This window comes from Ovis aries, chromosome 1, assembly GCF_016772045.2.
Source record: "Ovis aries strain OAR_USU_Benz2616 breed Rambouillet chromosome 1, ARS-UI_Ramb_v3.0, whole genome shotgun sequence".
NCBI classification, from domain to species: domain Eukaryota; kingdom Metazoa; phylum Chordata; class Mammalia; order Artiodactyla; family Bovidae; genus Ovis; species Ovis aries.
Genome location: NC_056054.1, coordinates 95,311,902 through 95,331,417, shown reverse-complemented (window position 1 = coordinate 95,331,417; position 19,516 = coordinate 95,311,902). Strand labels below are relative to the sequence as shown.

The window sequence follows — 19,516 nt, the reverse complement described above, 5'->3', positions numbered from 1 at the left end:
TTATATACCTTGAGCTTGGGTACTTGCCACCCCTTTTGACCAGATTACTCTTGTCCTTCAATTCATTCTCCAGGTTTCAGCTCAGACTTGATCGCTTCCAGAAACTTAGCTCCCTGGAGATAAGTTGGAATAGATGGAACAGAAGTCTGTCTCCCCCATATACTTTTTTCTTTACACCCTATGCTTAACCAACCAAAGCATAGCCTAGCATTTATTACACTATACTGTAATGATGTACGGTCGTCAGTCTGCATATATAAAGTGGAAGTTGTACTAGATAATCTCCGAGTCCCTGACAGAATTAGAATTTTGTTTTTCCTGAGTTCCTGCTCTTCCCTTTATTATTTTCATAAAGAAAAGCAAATTAACCACTAGAGGGCATCAGTAAACAGCTTTTCCAAAGTCACGCACCATCAAATGATAGCTTCAGTGGTTTCTGAACTTGACCATGCGTAAGAATCATCTGGCAAACATTTTTCTTTAAATACAGTGACTGGGCTCTGCCTCACATGTCTGAGACTTTGGCCTTTATATATGTTTTGAAACTTTCATATTATGATTCATGCACTGCTAGATTTGGATACCTTTGTTTGGACTAGAGCTGTCGTTCTCAAACTGTTTGGTCTCAGGTCTGCTTTGCATGCTTAAAAATTATTGAGGACCCCAAAGAGCTTTTATCTTTACAGCTTGTACCCATTGATATTTATTATATGATAAATTACTTGTTCGGCCTTCCCTAGTTGCTCAGTGATAAAGAATCCACCTGCCAATGCAGGAGATGTGGGTTCAGTCCCTAGGTCAAGAAGATCCTTTGGAGAAGGAAATGGCAACCCACTCCAGTATTCTTGCCTCGGAAATCCCATAGACAGAGAGGAACCTAGCAGGCTGCAGTCCATGGGGTCTCAAAGAGTCAGCAGAACTTAGCAACTAAATGATAACAGAATTATTTGTTAATTCATTTGAGTAATAACCCATTATGTTTTTATGAAAAAAAATATCTGTTTTTTAAGTTAGTAAGAAATGCATCATTTTACATTTTTGCAAATATTTTAATGTTTGATTTAATAGAAAACAGCTGGATTCTAATATCAGCATTCAGACTGTTGCAATACGTTGTTTTGTGTGAAGTATATGAAGAAAATCTGACCTCACTAGATACATAATTGGAAAAAGTATTTTACTAGCCTTTTAAAGTAGGGATATTCTTTGATATTATACCATAACTCAATAAATGGTACTTTAATAATGTTTAGTTGTAATATGGAATCTCAGACTATATCTATGAATTTTTGTATTGTTATATTAGAATGTGTTGTTTTATCCTGCACTTTGAGTAGATTTTGTAATAGGAGTTTATAGCATGAATTTATAACATGGTGCTTTGGCCTTTTGGAAAGTATTGACTCACTGAATTAATCAGTTGTTCCAAATATTGACACATTACATTACACAATATCAAAATACTGTATTTGTTGGTATCATCACTGCTCTCATCAGAAAAGTCCTCAAATGTTAGGAGTGGTTACCTTCTGGTAATGGATACAAATTTGCCAACATTTTTAATATATATATATATATAAAAGTTCAAGTTTTATCACTGGTAACAAATACTGTTGGTTGTTTTGCTCGATATGACAGGGTCACTTTATTCATTTTTGAGAAAATATCTGCCAAATACTCATAGTGAATAATCACAGTTTGCCAGTCATTCAGTTCAGTTCAGTCGCTCAGTCGTGTCCGACTCTTTGCGACCCCATGAATCGCAGCACACCAGGCCTCCCTGTCCATCACCAACTCCCAGAGTTCACTCAGACTCACGTCCATCTAGTCAGTGATGCCATCCAGCCATCTCATCCTCTGTCGTCCCCCCTTCTCCTCCTGCCCCCAATCCCTCCCAGCATCAGAGTCTTTTCCAATGAGTCATCTCTTTCCATGAGGTGGCCAAAGTACTGGAGTTTCAGCTTTAGCATCATTCCCTCCAAAGAAATCCCAGGGTTGATCTCCTTCAGAATAGACTGGTTGCATCTCCTTGCAGTCCAAGGGACTCTCAAGAGCCTTCTCCAACACCACAGTTCAAAAGCATCAATTCTTCGGCACTCAGCTTTCTTCACAGTCCAACTCTCACATCCATACATGACCACTGGAAAAACCATAGCCTTGACTAGACGGACCTTTGTTGCCAGTCATTAGTTGAAGAAAAACGGTGTTTCATGAAAAAAAGCAACTAGTTCAGTTAGCAGGTCAGACACTTAGTTCTTTACTTCAGGACAGCCTTAGGCTTCAGTCTGCAGAAATGCTTTGTGTGTTCTGCCCGTTTTGTGACACATTAATATTAAAAAGATGTATTCCCAAGGGTTGATGTAATAAAATTAATAATTTTTCTTCCTCATAAAAGACATTCTTAAATGAAACTGGCTTTTTTTTCCCCCTGAGTCTTTTGACAGTTAAGAACACAATGACTGCTATGATCTGGGGCTTCCACCTGGATTCATGCTAACGCAGCAGTTTCTTTTGTACCATCCGTGCAGATGTCAACACAGTAAAAAAAAAAAAAAAGATGTTTTGGTTTTATTATGAAGATAGTTTTCAGACTGTGGACCACACTTTGAGAACCACTGGTCTGGGTCTCCTAGCAGTACTTTATAGTTGAAAGGAGTTTTGGTAATTACCTGATGTGGTTTTCTGAAATGTAGTATAGCATTAGAATCAACCAGGGGTACTTTCTAAAATTTCATAGGCCCCACACCAAACTTCTTGAATCAGAACCTCTGTGGGGAGAGCTCAGGGTCCATCCTTCTAAGGTTTCTTAAATGATTTCTTAGACTATTTTGTGCCTGATCTGGTCTGGCCCCTTTAACTTATAGAAGGGTAAATTGACCACCAAGAGTGAACTGACCATAGTTACAACTAATTGAGGATGAGCTACACTGAAGCTTATCTCCCTTCTCTGCTACCATCTCCAGCCATCTACAAAGACCCGATTCAGAGAAGCTGGGAAAGGACCAGACACATTCTGTATGCATGTGCAGAGAATTACATTGTTATCACCTTTCTCAGATCAATTACCCTAGTTTCTCTTCCTGTCTCCCTGTCTCTCTCTCTCTCAAACAGACACACACACACACACCTTTTTCATTTCTCTGTGGGTAATGCAGATAAACTGGCATTTGTTTGTGTCTGGACTGGATACTTACCTGTCTTGTGTTTCTCTTTTTAGTGAGGAGGTTTGTTTCACTTACTAATGACTTGTTCAAGCCAGTATTATTAAACTAAATCTGTATTCACTGAGCCCATGCTTTCTGGAAAGGGGTTCTTAGCAAAGGGGTAGGTTACAAAGGACTGTGAATGCAGCCTGTAAAGCATTGCCCTTGTTGGCAGAAAGTGATGATCTTGAGATTCAAATTAGTCTCAGAGTTGACAGTTTCTGTTCAGTTCAGGAAACATTGGATATTTAATCTGTTCAGGGTACTATTCTAGAACTGAAATAGACAGGCAAAGAAGGTAGTCCCTTTAGAAATTCATGAGCGAGCCACCCTGCCTTAACACATCAGGGTGTGCTATGTATGGGTTCTGGTTGTTGTGGACATCTAGTTTACACGTAATAACCTACAGGCTTGGTGAAGAGCACCACCTCTGGTTTTTAAAGCCTGAACCAAGAAACAAAGGGCAGCCTTTAGTTAGGAATATCTTTTTGAAAGCCTTCAGTTCTTGCTTCAGTAACAAAACTAATGGTCGCATGGATAGGTTAGAGGGTTAGCGCATTCCTTTTGTAGCATCGGCTTGTCGCTGTGTAATAATTCCACTGTAACATTTAAAATAATCAGATAAGTTGCCTAATTCTTGATTATTATTTTCAGGACTTCCATCCAATTGTGACACTAATCTGGGTGTATCATAAGATAGGAGTTGGCTTCCTTACAAAAATTAGCAAGAAATCCAGATATTCTTTTACAAAGATCCAGCTTTTAAAACTCTTAAATTGTTTTTCAAGTACTTTTTTCTTTTTCTTTTTTCTTTGATTGGCTTAAGATCCAGTTGCCTGTAACTCTTATGTCATTTCTCATAGTAAAAACTTTATCTCATTCATTATTAGATATTTATTGAACCCTTACTGTTGTGCCAAGCTAGAAACATAACAAAGTGACATGCAGGGCAGATCTAGCCCCAGGCCTCATTGAGCTTAAGGTCTTGCAGAGAAAAAAAAAAATGTTAAACTAATTACTGTATAAAGATGTATTTAAATTGTAGGATGCAATAAGAGTATATACAACAAGGATTTTAACCAAGTCCAGTGTGGGACAGCTGCATGAATCATGTCCGACTCTTTGCAACTCCGTGGACTGTAGCCTGCCAGGCTCCCTTGTCCATGGAATTCTCCAGACAAGAATACTGGAGTGGGTAGCTGTTATTCAGGGGATCTTCCCAACCCAGGGACCAAACCCACGTCTCCCACATTGCAGGTGGATTCTTTATTGTCTGAGCCACCAGGGAAGCTCAAGAATACTGGAGTGGGTAGCCTATTCCCTTCCCCAGGGGATCTTCCCAACCCAGGAGTCAAACCGGGGCCTCCTGCATTGCAGGAGGATTCTTTATCAGCTGAGCTACCGAGAAAGCCCATTAATATATGAAAATGTATTTAAATTACAGGATGCATTAAGAGTATATATAACAAGAGTTTTAACTAAGTCCAATGTGGGACAGCTGCATGAGGTCAGGGAAAGCTTGTGTTAATTTCAAAGTGAAAATTTTCCCTGGGCTGTTGGTTGTATACCAATAAGTAGGTTAGTTAGTAGACTTTTAAGAGTAATTTAGCTTGAATTGTCTTCATTATTCAACTCTTGGTTGTGCAGTTGGATGGTAATTTATTAACTAGAAGAAACAGGCTTGTGTTTGCTTTGTGAGGGCAACATCCAACCTTAGCTGACTGTAGTCTATTGAGAAACCATCTACTCAGTGTATCTGCCTGGAGAGCACAGTAGTAGGTACTTTTGCTGCCATTGTGATGTATTTTGTGTGACTGTTAACCAGTGATTAAATTTTACCTATCAAAATAATAAGCTTTTGAGGTTGGGGTGTTTTTTCTTATTTGATTTTTAGCTTTTGTTTTGATTGTTGGATTAGGATGAAAGGTTCCATGTCTTCATTGAAATAAAATGGAAACTAGCAAAAAGTGAGGTGCAGTTTTCAAAAATAGAACGGAAAGTTTAAAATATTCTTTGAATAGGTGGGGGAAACAGAGATAATCAAAGCAAATATACACAATCTATAGAACAGAGGGGACAGTGAGAATGAAGAAGAAACCAGATGAAGATGGCAGTTGTAAGTTGTTGCATCGGAATTCATCTCAGGGTTCTTAGAAACAATAATAGTTGCTAGGGTCTCAGCAGTGATTCTGAACCTTTTTTAAATCATAAAGCCTTTAAGAATCTGATGTAAGCTATAACCTTCTTCCATAATCATGTTCATAAAGATTTGCCTATCCTAGGATTTCAAGTTGTTTATCACAGATGAGGTTGAAAACATTTTTGAGTTTACATTATTTCACTTCATATTATGGGCTAAAATTAATTTTAGATGGGTTAAAGACTTAAATTTTTAAAAACTTAAAATTCATGGAAGGAGTGATAGGTTAGTATTCCTCATACCAATAAGAAAAAACAGATTTCTTAAACAAAATATAAAAAGCACTGACTTCAAAAGAAATTAATCTTGACTATATTAAAGATAAGAACTACAGAAAGTGGGGCAATTAAGCTTAAAGTAAGTGAAAGGCAAATTGCAGAATATGAGTATTCACAATACACACAACTGGCAAATGATTCAGCTCAGTCAGTTCAGTTCAGTCGCTCAGTCGTGTCCAACTCTTTGCGACCCCATGAATCACACAGCACACCAGGCTTCCCTGTCCATCACCAACTCCTGGAGTTTACTCAAACTCATGTTCATCGAGTCAGTGATGTCATCCAGCCATCTCATCCTCTGTCGTCCCCTTCTCCTCCTGCCCCCAATCCCTGCAAGCATCAGGGTCTTTTCCAGTGAGTCACCTCTTTGCATGAGGTGGCCAAACTATTGGAGTTTCAGCTTCAGCATCAGTCCTTCCAAAGAACACCCAGGACTGATCTCCTTTAGAATGCACTGGTTGGATCTCCTTGCAGTCCAAGGGACTCTCAAGAGTCTTCTCCAACACCACAGTTCAAAAGCATCAATTCTTCAGTGCTCAGCTTTCCTCACAGTCCAACTCTCACATCCATACATGACCATTGGAAAAACCATAGCTTTGACTAGACTGACCTTTGTTGGCGAAGTAATGTCTCTGCTTTTGAATATGCTATCTAGGTTGGTCATAACTTTCCTTCCAAGGAGTAAGCGTCTTTTAATTTCGTGGCTGCAATCCCATCTGCAGTGATTCTGGAGCCCAAAAATTAAAGTCTGACACTGTTTCCCCATCTATCTCCCATGAAGTAATGGGACTGGATGCCATGATCTTCATTTTCTGAATGTTGAGCTTTAAGCCAACTTTTTCACTCTCCACTTCACTTTCATCAAGAGCCTTTTTAGTTCCTCTTCACTTTCTGCCATAAGGGTGGTGTCATCTGCATATCTGAGGTTATTGATATTTCTCCCAGCAATCTTGATTCCAGCTTGTGTTTCTTCCAGCCCAGCGTTTCTCATGATGTACTCTTCATAGAAGTTAAATAAGCAGGGTGACAATATACAGCCTTGATGGACTCCTTTTCCTATTTGGAACCAGTCTGTTGTTCCATGTCCAGTTCTAACTGTTGCTTCCTGACCTGCATATAGGTTTCTTAAGAGGCAGGTCAGGTGGTCTGGTATTCCCATCTCTCTCAGAATTTTCCACAGTTTAATGTGATCCACACAGTCAAAGGCTTTGGCATAGTCAGTAAAGCAGAAATAGATGTTTTTCTGGAACTCTCTAGCTCTTTTGATGATCCAGCGGATATTGGCAATTTGATCTCTGGTTCCTCTGCCTTTTCTAAAACCAGCTTGAACAACTGGAAGTTCACGATTCACATATTGCTGAAGCCTGGCTTGGAGAATTTTGAGCATTACTTTACTAGCATGTGAGCTGAGTGCAATTGTGTGGTAGATTGAGCATTCTTTGGCATTGCCTTTCTTTGGGATTGGAATGAAAATTGACCTTTTCCAGTCCTGTGGCCACTGCTGAGTTTTCCAAATTTGTTGGCATATTGAGTGCAGCACTTTCACAGCATCATCTTTCAGGATTTGAAATAGCTCAACTGGAATTTCATCACCTCCACTAGCTTTGTTCATAGTGATGCTTTTTAAGGCCCACTTGGCTTCACATTCCAGGATGTCTGGCTCTAGGTGAGTGATCACACCATCGTGATTATCTGGGTTGTGAAGATTCTTTTTTGTACAATTCTTCCGTGTATTCTTGTCACCTCTTCTTAATATCTTCTGCTTCTGTTAGGTCCATACCATTTCTGTCTATAATTGTGCCCATCTTTGCATAAAAAGTTCCCTTGGTATCTCTAATTTTTTGAAGAGATCTCTGGTCTTTCCCATTCTGTTGTTTTCCTCTATTTCTTTGCATTGATCGCTGAGGAAGGCTTTCTTATCTCTCCTTGCTATTCTTTGGAACTCTGCATTCAGATCCTTATATCTTTCCTTTTCTCCTTTGCTTTTTGCTTCTCTTCTTTTCACAGCTATCCTCAAACAGCCATCTTGCTTTTTTGCATTTCTTCTCCATGGAATGGTCTTACCCTGTCTCCTGTACAGTGTCACGAACCTTTGTATTTTTGATCTAATACAAATGATTAGATCAAAAATATATAAAGAACTCCTACAAATAAGTGAGAAAAGAACAAGCAACCCAATAGATAAATGGACAAACAGTATGAACAGGCATCTCACAGAAAAAGAAAAAGCCAGGAAATATGAACAGGATCTCAGCATCATAAACAACCAGGGAAATGAAATATGATTTTAAACCCAGTTGATTGACAATTAAAATATTTGCTCAGATCAAGTATTGAAGAGGACATGGATTCTTAGAACCTCCTGTTCATTGCTTGCAGAAGCATAAACCGGTGAAAAATGTGGAAAACAGTTTAGACCTTGAAACCAAACATACCCTGTATGTTCCATTTCCATACCTAGGAGTGTCCCCAGGAGAAATCAAACATACATATACCAGGAGATATGTGAAATAAGTTGATTGTAGCATGTTCACAGTGGCAGAAACCTGGGAATAGCTCGAGTCCCTGTCAGTAGGAGAGTGGATGAAAACTACTGTTTTCATATAGTGTAAGTACATTATAGGTAATAGTCAAAGAGAATGAACAACATTGATACCCAACAATAGAGATGAATTTTAGCAGTAAGACCAAAAACTAGACCCCTAAAATTTTGTGATAAGCTTTTGTCTGTTTAGAATAGTTAAAAATAGCCAAAAAAGCTTTTTAGGAATATGTGTAGAGAAATTAAAATTATATAAAAAGGAAAACTAGAAAATGAGGAACCTGAGATTCCAGATGATGAGTGAGGAGAGGCAGAAGCTAGAATTGGACCATGGTGATTAGATGGAGGTTTGTGATGGTGCTAACTTTTGTTTGGGGTAGATTTTGGACTGCTTATGACATCATTAAAAATAACTAACTAGATAACTACTTTTTAAAAGAGAACCATGCATGTACCAGTGATGAGAGTGTTTTGAAGCAAGGTGATTAGTTCTATTCTGTGCGTCTGAGTTCCCATTTAAAATTTTTTTTTTCTTTAGAGTTCATTGAATACATAGTGACTGAGTATCAGGAACTACCCTAGAGACTTCCCAGAAATATAGAGACAATGAAGACATAGTCCCTATCTCGAGGTCTAGCAGAATGGACACAAATAGTGCAGTGAGTGGGGAAAAAGCCTTGTGCTGATCTTTGTGGTATGAAGCGGGAAGCAGTTCTACCACAGTTCTGGAACTTGCTTCCACCCACTCGTCACTCTGCCCCAGACCCCTACTCCCACAGTCCCCCTCTTAGAGACATACTTGATTGATAGAGCATTTCGATGTCTGCTAGATTGCTTGTCTCATACTGTATTATTACAGTGTTAGTTGTCTTTGTAATATGTCTGTCTCGTATGTTCAGCCTTAAACTCTGAATCCAAGGGCCTTTTACTCTTCTCAGGGCTCCAAAATACCCTGAATAATACTTATGTTTATTATTTCATTCAACAAAGATTTGAATCCCTACTATGATGCAGGCATTGCATTTTTGCAATAAGTCTTTGAAAAATGAGGCAATGAATACACAGAGTATAGAAATGAACAGATTATTTACTGAATTCCTGTTGCATGTTTGTGTTATAACCTGTGGTGCTTATAAGACACTTAAGACATACTATTCTCTTTAGTCTTGATATGGAGATGGTTTAATCATAAAACAATTAGAAAGCAGTACAGTTGGGGGATTAGTGTAAATAACCTGGGAAATAGCTCTGTGTGAAAATATGGAATTGTACATATGAATAGGGAGAACTAAAATAAACATAGATCCTTTCTTGACTTGCACATTGTATCTTAAACTAACACTAAGAGCTGTTGACTTTAAATTCAGTTAGCACAGGTGGGTATGTTTCTAAATTTAAAAAGGCAGACCATAGAACTGTGCAGTACTAAGTGGGGTTTTTTTTTTGTTTTTCAGTTTTTAATAAATGTTTGGCCACGCTGCATGGCTTGTGGAATCTACATTCCCAGACCAGGAATCTAACACAAGAGTCCTAAACACTGGACTGCCAGGGAATTCCCAATACTAAGTTTATTCTTCACAAGCAGCAGTTTCCATGAACCTAGCAGGCATATCACTTGTTGATTACAGTCCCTGTGTAATAGAAGTGAAGTGAAGTCGCTCAGTCGTATCCAACTCTTTGCGAACCCCCCGGACTGTAGGCCACCAGGCTTCTCCGTCTTTGGGATTCTCCAGGCAAGAATACTGGAGTGGGTTGCCATTTCCTTCTCCAAGGGATCTTCCCGACCCAGGAATCAAACCCAGGTCTCCCGCACTGCAGGCAGACGCTTTAACCTCTGAGCCACCAGGGAGGCCCCTATGTAATAGCCTTCCTATTAAATATCCTTAGTTGTGTGGTTTTATAGCTGAAAGGTGTTCTGCAGAAACACGGTTTCGCAGATCAGGAAACTAAGGTCCATAGAGCTGAAGTGTCTTTATTAAGGTTGCACAGAAAGTGATAAGATGAGAACCCAAATATCCTCTCTCCTGGTTTAGTTTTGTTGTTGTTTTTAATGTTGTAGGATGTTGCCAGATGAGACCTAAAAGCTTCAGAGCCTAAAAGCTCTTTGAGATTTTTAATGTTTTTTCCAATTTTAACATTCTCTTAGCCAAAGCCAAAATGCAGTCTCTATGATCTGGTATATGGAGTATCAGCAGAGCTAGTGTGATTGGTCAGTCATTAAATAAGCCTGGACTTCCCAGAAAAAAATTACCTAGTTTCTTTGTGATCTGGCAAAACATGTACAACACTTAGCTGTTTTTCTTCTGAAAAGTAAATTCCTTGAGTGTCTGACCATGTCCATTCACTAGAGTATTCTCAATACCTCTCATGAAGTAAGCAGTCAGTAAGTCTTCGTCGAATGAGTGAACATCTCTTGTGGAAAACTGCTATTGCTTTAAGCTTTATTTGCATTTTCTTTCAAGTAGAGGAAAATAATAGTATTTTAAAAACAACGTTAGTTTGAGTGCTTGGTATCTTAGCCAATTATATGAGTAGCCTTCATTTGCTCAAAAAATAATTTTAAAAGTCGTCTGGTGTGAACATCTTCCTTTCTCAGTAACTCATCTGTTTTGTTTTTTAATAACCGTAGAGATTCAGCATAGTGTAACAGCCTCTTTAACTCCTTCCTCATTATAATAAAGCATTCTTTAAACTAAAAACAGGTCTCATTTATAGATTTACAACTGTTTATTATAATTATATCCTTTATTTCTCTAGTTATAATCGCTGGTTGTGTCAAGCAAGATCTGAGGATCTATCTGATATTGCTTCTCTAAAAGCCTTATACCAAACAGGTGAGCTTAAAGACATGGTAACTTATTCTTTTACTGATTAAAAGACATTATTTGGTATGCTATTATGGACTTCATTCTTCTCTGATTTTGCCCATTTTGACTATATATAGTTGTTTTTGTTTTTTGTTTTTTTTGGTACAGTGAAGGTAGGTTTTGCTCATCATCAATATGTTAAAAATATCATATCAACCTGTAAGATTTTCAGCTAGTTATTCTATATTGGCCAACTTCATTTCTTAAATGAAGTCCTTTTTTTTTCCTTTTTTGTGTCTTATAAATTTTTTCCTAGTTTTAAAGTACCATTATCTCTTTATACAGAATTCAAACATTATATAAATATATAACAGAGACAGTGAAAGTTATCAGATTTCCCCTTTATATTTCTTTTCCAGGCAGTACTTGTTAATTTTCAGATTTGAGTTCCATTTAGTTTTTCTTGGATCACTAACGTTATTAGTTAACTTAAATAGAAAGCTATTTATAAAATGATCTTTATCCTGTGACCTTACCTTTGGTTTGCCCAGATTTAAAACCTATAAGAGGGCTTACCTTAAAAGCAAGGGCAGTCATCAAAACTTCATGAAGCTGAAAAAAAAATTAAAAAGTGATTTTCCATCTAGTGAAAGAAATCCGAAGATGAAATTTGGAAAGCTTATATTCTAGTTTTTCGTCTTTTACATTTGTTTAGAATATTTTTATAAGGTCAGAGCCCAGGACAAGTAATACTCTTGGAATAAAGTTTCTGGGTGCTGATCACATTTCCTGTTTGTAGGTGTGGATAACTGTGGTCGCACGGTGATGGTGGTAGTTGGAAGAAACATTCCTGTAACGTTAATAGACATGGACAAGGTAAGCCATAAAGAGGCTTTGTTTTATAAATAACATTGATTTTTAAAAAATAAGTAGGGTATGAGTTTGGAGTCAGGGCTTAGAGTATGAGCTGAGACAGAGTTGCATGTCTGTGACTGAGTGGCAGCCGCGGTTCTACAGGGTGGCGCACACCATTTCCGTCAGTCGGGGATCTGGCCTTGTGTTCTCGGAGAAACAGAATCCTGAAATGCCACAATGGGGTTTCCAAAAATTCAGCTACTGTGTTTTAGGCATGATGTAAACGGCAAGTTTTTGGTTGGACTCATTCTGTATTATCTGCCTTTCTTGAAAAAAGAAACGTAAACTTTTGAGAATCTATCTGAAGAGACGAAACCAGAGATGTAGTTAACCCAAGATGTCGTCATTTCGTAATCCCTTCTTTTGAAGTTAAAGAACAGAAACAGATGATTCATAGCAGAAGAAACGGTATTACTAGTAAATAAGAAAATGTTCAACCTGATTAGTAGTGAAAAAAAAAAGGTCAATTAAAATGAGGTATCTTTTTTCACCTTCAAAATTAGCCATTACTTTTATTTTTTAGCCATTACTTTTAAATAATAATCATTGTCATCAAAGATTAATTAAAACTATCAAAGTGACCTAGTAATTTCTGAGAATTTGTACTAACTACTAAGGAAGTAATCCTAAGAATGAAAATAGCTATTGGCCAAGAAACTGCCCAAATTGTGGAATACTTGGGCAAGGGACAGTCGAATCCAAAGGATAAATACATAGATCATCCTAGAAGATTAGTCGTAATAGAAATTGACTGTAAAGGAAGAGACTCACTTTAATAAATAATTTTTAACTATAGTTAAAAAAAGAAAGGACTCAAAAGTGTAAAAGCTGCCTACAATTTTAAGATAAAACACCATTGTGCAAAAGCAGATGATTACACCTGGCTAAGCCCATAGAGTCCTAGTCCCTGATATTTAGATTAAAGAAAAAATTGGGAAAGCCTTGAATCTGGCATGTTACTCACAGGCTCATTTGTGACACAAAATAACAAATTCTGTTAAGTTCATTATTTTGCATCCATAAATGGAATGTTCTGTGACCCTGAAAAAATCATGGTTATGAGGTTAAGTACTATAAAAAAATGTTTATGATATAGTATCAATAGAAGAAAAAGTGATACATAGTATGTACACATTGACCTTTTTTGGGGCAAGGGAAGCAGGACGGGAGTTTAAGCATAAAGGTCAAAACTGGAAGTCAGTATCTTAAACTGGATTTCGTAATTTTAGGGAGAATTTCTTTTCTATATTTTTCTGTCATGTGGCTATACTTCTTTATAAATGAAAAAATTTAAGTTAAAGATGGAGAATTTGAAGCTGAAAATGGGTATCTTAATTGCCCTGGGCAGGAGGTGGTAAGTGGACAGAAAGAGGACCAGAAGCACTCTGGTAAGAGCAGAAATAATAAGCACATACACACATACACACACCCCTTAAATACTCAGCTATTTATAGTTATCAGTATGACATTTATTCACAGCATTAATAATGTGATTCATACCAATAAAAGCGTAAACCTCTTTGATTCTGACGGGTATTTGCATGGTGTTCTGAATGTTTATGATATATCACTTCATTTATATTGTGAGGCCCAAACCAGCTAATGACTGGAAATAAGATGTGTTTCCTTAGTGCCCTCCTCCCTCTGCTCTGGTAGCAGTTGGACCCATGCTAACTAATCCTTAGCAGTCCATTCGTGTGAATGCCAAGGACTCCCCTGAGGCAAAAGTGGGGAAATAGCCTGTTTGATAGTAATCCTTCAGTGGCTGCCTCTCAGCGTCCTGTGTGTCGTTGTTTATAGCTACATCAGTGGGTCATGCTGGCCCTGCCCATGTTGTATCTCTGCTTTGAACTTAATGCTTCTCTTAAATTTCATCCTTCTTGTAATGGCATACTTTTCTAACTGATCCAGGTCACATTAAGTTTGAGTCAGTAGAAGTGCTGCCCAGCCTACTGCCTTCTGCTCACTAAACCTGTTCTCATTTTCCTCATTCAGTTCAGTGTTAAAGATGCTGAACAGATTAGCCCTCATAGTGAGCCATGTGAGGCATGAGTCCGTATCTCAGTGGAGACTGCAAAGTTTTGTCACTGAACTCAGGTAGAACCTTCAAGAATGATTAAAAGTCTAGAAATTCTCTAACGGTTTTGAAATCATTATCCCAGAGAGAAAAGACCTGGTTGTTGACTGAAGAGCTCTTTTGTATATACCAAGAGCTCATTTGAGAGGAGGGAGATACTCTCCTCCATCAATTAGGACAGAAAGGGAACGTACCATAGCATTCTGGGAAGATCTTTTTGAAGAGAGACTTGTTCCTGATGTCTGCAGTGTCTGGAGCACATATTAGATTAAGCTCCTGGGTTTTTTTTCTCTCTTGGCCTCAGGTGGCACATTAGTAAAGCATCCACCTGCCAGTGGAGGAGATACAAGAGATGTAGGTTCGATCCCTGGGTCAGGCAAATCCCCTGGAGTAAGAAATGGCAACCCACTCCAATATTCTTGCCTAGAAAATCCCATGGACAGAGGAGCCTGGCAGGTTATGGTCCATGGGGTCGCAGAGAGTTAGACACAGCCGAGCGCACACACGCACACACGCACACACACACACGCACACACACTCGCTATGAGACAGACTACTATACAAAGTGACCGTTACTTTTATTCCTCTTTCTTCTAGGCTCTCTTATATTTCATCCACGTAATGGACCACATTGCTGTGAAGGAATATGTGTTAGTGTATTTCCACACCCTGACCAGCGAGTACAACCACCTGGACTCAGACTTCCTGAAGAAACTCTATGACGTCGTCGATGTCAAGTCAGTTTCTCAAGTTTTGAAGGGGGTCACTAGCTTTTTCCTTTCCCAGTATTAAGCAGTAGCAAACATTGTTGTATATTCTGTGAAAGGATAGTTCATATAACAGATTTTTATAATGTATTGATTGCGTATTTTAATAATAGGAGTCTCCCCTTAATTCCAGTTTATTTTGTGTCAGAGTAAATTCATCTGTAAACTTTTTCCTGCTTCTAAACTCCTGCAGAAAGAGTTAATTGTTCATAATGGTGATTGGTTTTAGTATACTGACCCTTTTTGTTTGTTTGTTTTGAATCAGGTACAAGAGGAATTTGAAAGCTGTTTATTTTGTTCATCCAACATTTCGTTCAAAGGTAGGTATTTTTCTTTCTGCTAAATCTTGACGTTAAGTGCACTACATACCTGCATATTAAGATATATTTCATCATCTTAATTCTTGCTGTTACCATTGTGACTGCTAATTTCCTTGTTTACCCTTCATTTTTAAGGGATCTCTAGTTGTCCTAATGTTTTGGTCCCATGTAACTCAGATGTCTTTGTCAGTGACCTTTACAAGCCATTAGCCCCTCTGTCCTTGCCTCTCTGTGGTCTTTGTTTGGGCTTACCTGATGGCTCAGATGATAAAGAATCCACCTACAATGCACAAGACCTGGGTTCGATTCCTGGGTTGGAAAGATCCCCTGAAGGATGGCATGGCAACCCACTTTAGTATTCTTGCCTGTAGAATCCCCGTGGACAGAGGAACCTGGTGGGCTACAGTCCATGGGGTCTCAAAGAGGTTGGACATGACTGAGCGACTAAGCACAGCTCTTAGTTAATCTGGGCTTTTTCCTGCCCCTCTTCCTGGCTAATTCCTATTTTATCCTTCAGATCTCAGCTTAATAATTACTTTATGTAAAAAAGAAAAAAAGAAACCTCTCTGACCAATCCTGCCACTAGTAGGTACTCCTACAAGTCATCAGATACAGCAGTCATGGATTGGGATGTAAATTTTGAGAGTCATCATCAAGTAAATAGAGCTTTAACTCTTTAAAAGTGTTAATGAATAAAACCACAGACTTAGACCAAAGACAACAGCTGAAGACAGAGCACTGGGATCAGGGAAGGAAACCAAGAAGTAATCAAAAAAGCAGCAGGAGAACCAAGGTTGACTAATGCTGTGGAAGCCAGTGGATGGGCAAAGCATCAGAGATGGTAGAAACAGTTGTTATTTTAAAGTGCTGTAGAGAAATTAAGATAAGTAGTGAAAAGTCCTCATTATATTTCATAACTAAGATGAGTGAAGACTTCGATGAGAATGTTTTCCACTTTGGGAAATTTGTCACTGTTTATAAAATTGTTGTTTCTCATTGAAATACCATCTTTAAATTTTGCATGAAATGTTTTAGATAATTCTTTTAAAAGCTGCAAATTTCCTTTTGGTCCCTCAGTGTTACAACAGCACAGTATTAAGTGCTATGCTTATGCTTGGTCAGGCTCTTTTAAAAACATAAAATGTCTGAGTAGTCAATTAAATCGCTTATAATTGTCTTTCCTGCTCTTCATTCAATTGACTTCTGACTGCATAGCCTTACCAGATAGCATACTATTAACTTCTCCACTCTTGGGCAAGTTAATTTCATTATGTTCAGCAGGTGGCTAATTTTTTTTTTTTTTTTTCTATAGCACTTACAGAAGTAATGCTTGACTATTTCCCAAAATTTCATCATCCATTTTCTTTTTCATTCATCCAGTAGCTACTGAAGTTTTTTCTTAAATGGAGACACAGAGAAGGATTAGCTAGATTTTTAGTATGTCTTTTGCAAGAAAGCCTGCCGTTTCCCACTTGTACTCAGAATGGTACTAGAGGGGCTAGCCAGTGTTAATATGGCAAGAGAAAGGAACAAAAAGCATCTCAATTTAGAAAGGAGTAAAAAAAACTGTCTTGATTGACAGATGACATGATTATCTATGTGGAAAACCTTGTAGTATCCTCAGAAAAGCTATTAATACTAGAATTAATGAGTAACTTTTTAGCAGTATTTCAGGGTTTAAGATCAATATTCAGAAATCTATTATCCATATTAGAAAGAAATACTTTGAAATTTAAAAAGCATTATAATTCACACTAGCATCAAAAATATTAAGTACTTAATGATGAATATGACAAAAAACGTGAAAGACTGATACATTGTACAAGTTAGTAATATTAGTAGTAGTTGCTCAGTTGTGTCTGCCTCTTTGTGACCCCATGGACGGTAGCCCACTGTATGCTGTAAAACATTGATGACATACATTAAAACAGACCTAAATAAATGAAGACATATACTGTATGTATGGATTAGAAAGCTTAATATTGTTAAATTGTCATTTCTTGCTGAAGCTATAGGTTCAACTCAGTCCTAACCAAAATTTCAGCAAGCTTTTTTTTGGTAGAAATTGACCAATTCAAATGCAAAGAATCTAAAATAGCCAAAACAACTCAGGAAAAGAACATGGTTGCAGGACCAACACTATCTGCTTTCAGTGCTAATTCTAAAGCTGCAGTACTCAAGACAGTGAGGTATGGGCATGCTGCTGCTGCTGCTAAGTCGCTTCAGTCGTGTCCGACTCTCTGCGACCCCAGAGACGGCAGCCCACCAGGCTCCCCCGTCCCTGAGATTCTCCAGGGAAGAATACTGGAGTGGGTTGCCGTTTCCTTCTCCAATGCATGAAAGTGAAAAGTGAAAGTGAAGTCACTTAGTCGTGTCCAACTCTTTGCAACCCATGGACTGCAGCCTACCAGGCTCCTCTGTCTGTGGGATTTTCCAGGCAAGAGTACTGGAATGGGTTGCCATTGCCTTCTCTGAGGTATGGGCATGAAGGTAGACAAATTGATCAACAGAGCAGAATTAAAGAATCCAGAAATAGATTCACATATATATGGATAACTGATCTTTTCAAAAGTGCAAAGTTGGGTCAGTGGAAAAAGGATAGTCTGTTCAACAAATGATATTGGAACAATTGAATATCAATATGCAAAAAAAGTGAACTTTGATCTGTGACTTGCGTCATGTACAAAGTTAACTGAGAATGAATCAAGGACCTAAATGTAAAACATAAAATGTTTTCAACTTCTAGAAGAAAGTATAGGAGAAAAAGGTTTGTGTGACCTTGAGTAAAGCAAGTTATTTCTTAAATTAACACCAAAAGCATAATCTATAAAAAAATTGAACTTTATTAAAATTAAAAACTTCTGCTGTTTTGAAGATAGTTAAGAGAATGAAAGTGAAGAGGAACTAAAAAGCCTCTTGATGAAAGTGAAGGAGAGTGAAAAAGTTGGCTTAAAGCTCAACATTCAGAAAACTAAGACCATGGCATCTGGTCCCATCTCTTCATGGCAAATAGATGGGAAAACAGTGGAAACAGTGTCAGACTTTATTTTGGGGGGGTTCCAAAATCACTGCAGATGGTGATTGCAGCCATGAAATTAAAAGACGCTTACTCCTTGGAAGAAAAGTTATGAACAACCTAGATAGCATATTCAAAAGCAGAGACATTACTTTGCCAACAGAGGTCCATCTAGTTGAGGCTATTGTTTTTCCAGTGGTCATGTATGGATGTGAAAGTTGGACTGTGAAGAAAGCTGAGTGCCGAAGAATTGATGCTTTTGAGCTGTGGTGTTGGAGAAGACTCTTGAGAGTCCCTTGCACTGCAAGAAGATCCAACCAGTCCATCCTAAAGGAGATCAGTCCTGGGTGTTAATGAGAAGGACTGATGCTAAAGCTGAAACTCCAATACTTTGGCCACCTCATGCTAAGAGTTGACTCATTGGAAAAGACCCTAATGCTGGGAAGGATTGGGGGCAGGAGGAGAAGGGGATGACAGAGGATGAGATGGCTGGATGGCATCACCGACTCGATGGACATGGGTTTGGGTAGACTCTGGGAGTTGGTGATGGACAGGGAGGCCTGGCGTGCTGCAATTCATGGGGTCACAAAGAGTCAGACACGACTGAGCGACTGAACTGAAGAGAGTGAAAAGATCATCTGCAGCCTAAGAGAAAATCTTTGTAAATTAAACATTTATCTAATAAAGGTCTTGTCTTTTGAATATGTAAAGAAATCTGTAAGTAATAAGGAAACAGTTTAGAAATAGTCAAAAGATTTGTACAAAAATCTGGCTTAACCAGAAGATATACAGATGGCAAGTAAGCAGATGAAAAGATGTCGAGGACGATTAGTTATTGGAAAAGTACAAATGAAAGCAACGTGAGATATTACATTCCTACTAGAATGGCTAAAATTTAAAAGATGTTTTTGTGGTCCTCAGTATCTATTCATAAAGCTAGAAAATGTTGAATCCTAATAATTTATTATGAATGACAGAACTAATAAAAAAAAATTTTTTTTTAAGAAAACATAAGGAAAATGTTAATGATTGTCTAAGTGGTTTCTGTACTTATGTCCCTTGTAAAATTCTTTCAACTTTGATAAATGTTGGAACATTTTCATAATTTTTTAATGGTAAAAACTGTTTTTTACTTCTATCACAAATTCAAACTTATCTAAAGAGCATTTCTTTGTGAATTCACCAGACTTATGAAAATATATAGCCACTGTTTTCGAAGATCTGACTTAACCTTTCATCCCCCACACGAGAGAGTGAACAGCTATCCTTCCCTCGCTGTGACATCAGTGGATAAACATTACCAGAAGTTTCAGTGTTAGAGTCAGTCACTTTGGCTATCACCAAAACTGCTTCTTGTAGGAGTCAGTGTGAATGACAGGTTGGGCAGAGGC

At 38.1% G+C, this 19,516-nt stretch overlaps 1 protein-coding gene across 5 annotated transcripts in view; it reads left to right on the top strand.

Moving 5' to 3' along the window:
- GDAP2 (ganglioside induced differentiation associated protein 2) overlaps nt 1-19,516 on the top strand; it is a 94,364-nt gene that overhangs the window by 37,490 nt on the left and 37,358 nt on the right. For all 5 annotated transcript variants that reach the window (XR_009597241.1, XM_027973604.3, XM_060401767.1 and 2 more), the window contains exons 9-12: nt 10,981-11,057; nt 11,830-11,906; nt 14,620-14,759; nt 15,055-15,109. Coding sequence is in view for 4 of the 5 variants with exons in the window: in XM_027973604.3 (XP_027829405.1) it covers nt 10,981-11,057; nt 11,830-11,906; nt 14,620-14,759; nt 15,055-15,109 (349 nt within the window). In the remaining variant the exon portion in view is untranslated. The remainder of the gene's footprint in view (nt 1-10,980; nt 11,058-11,829; nt 11,907-14,619; nt 14,760-15,054; nt 15,110-19,516) is intronic.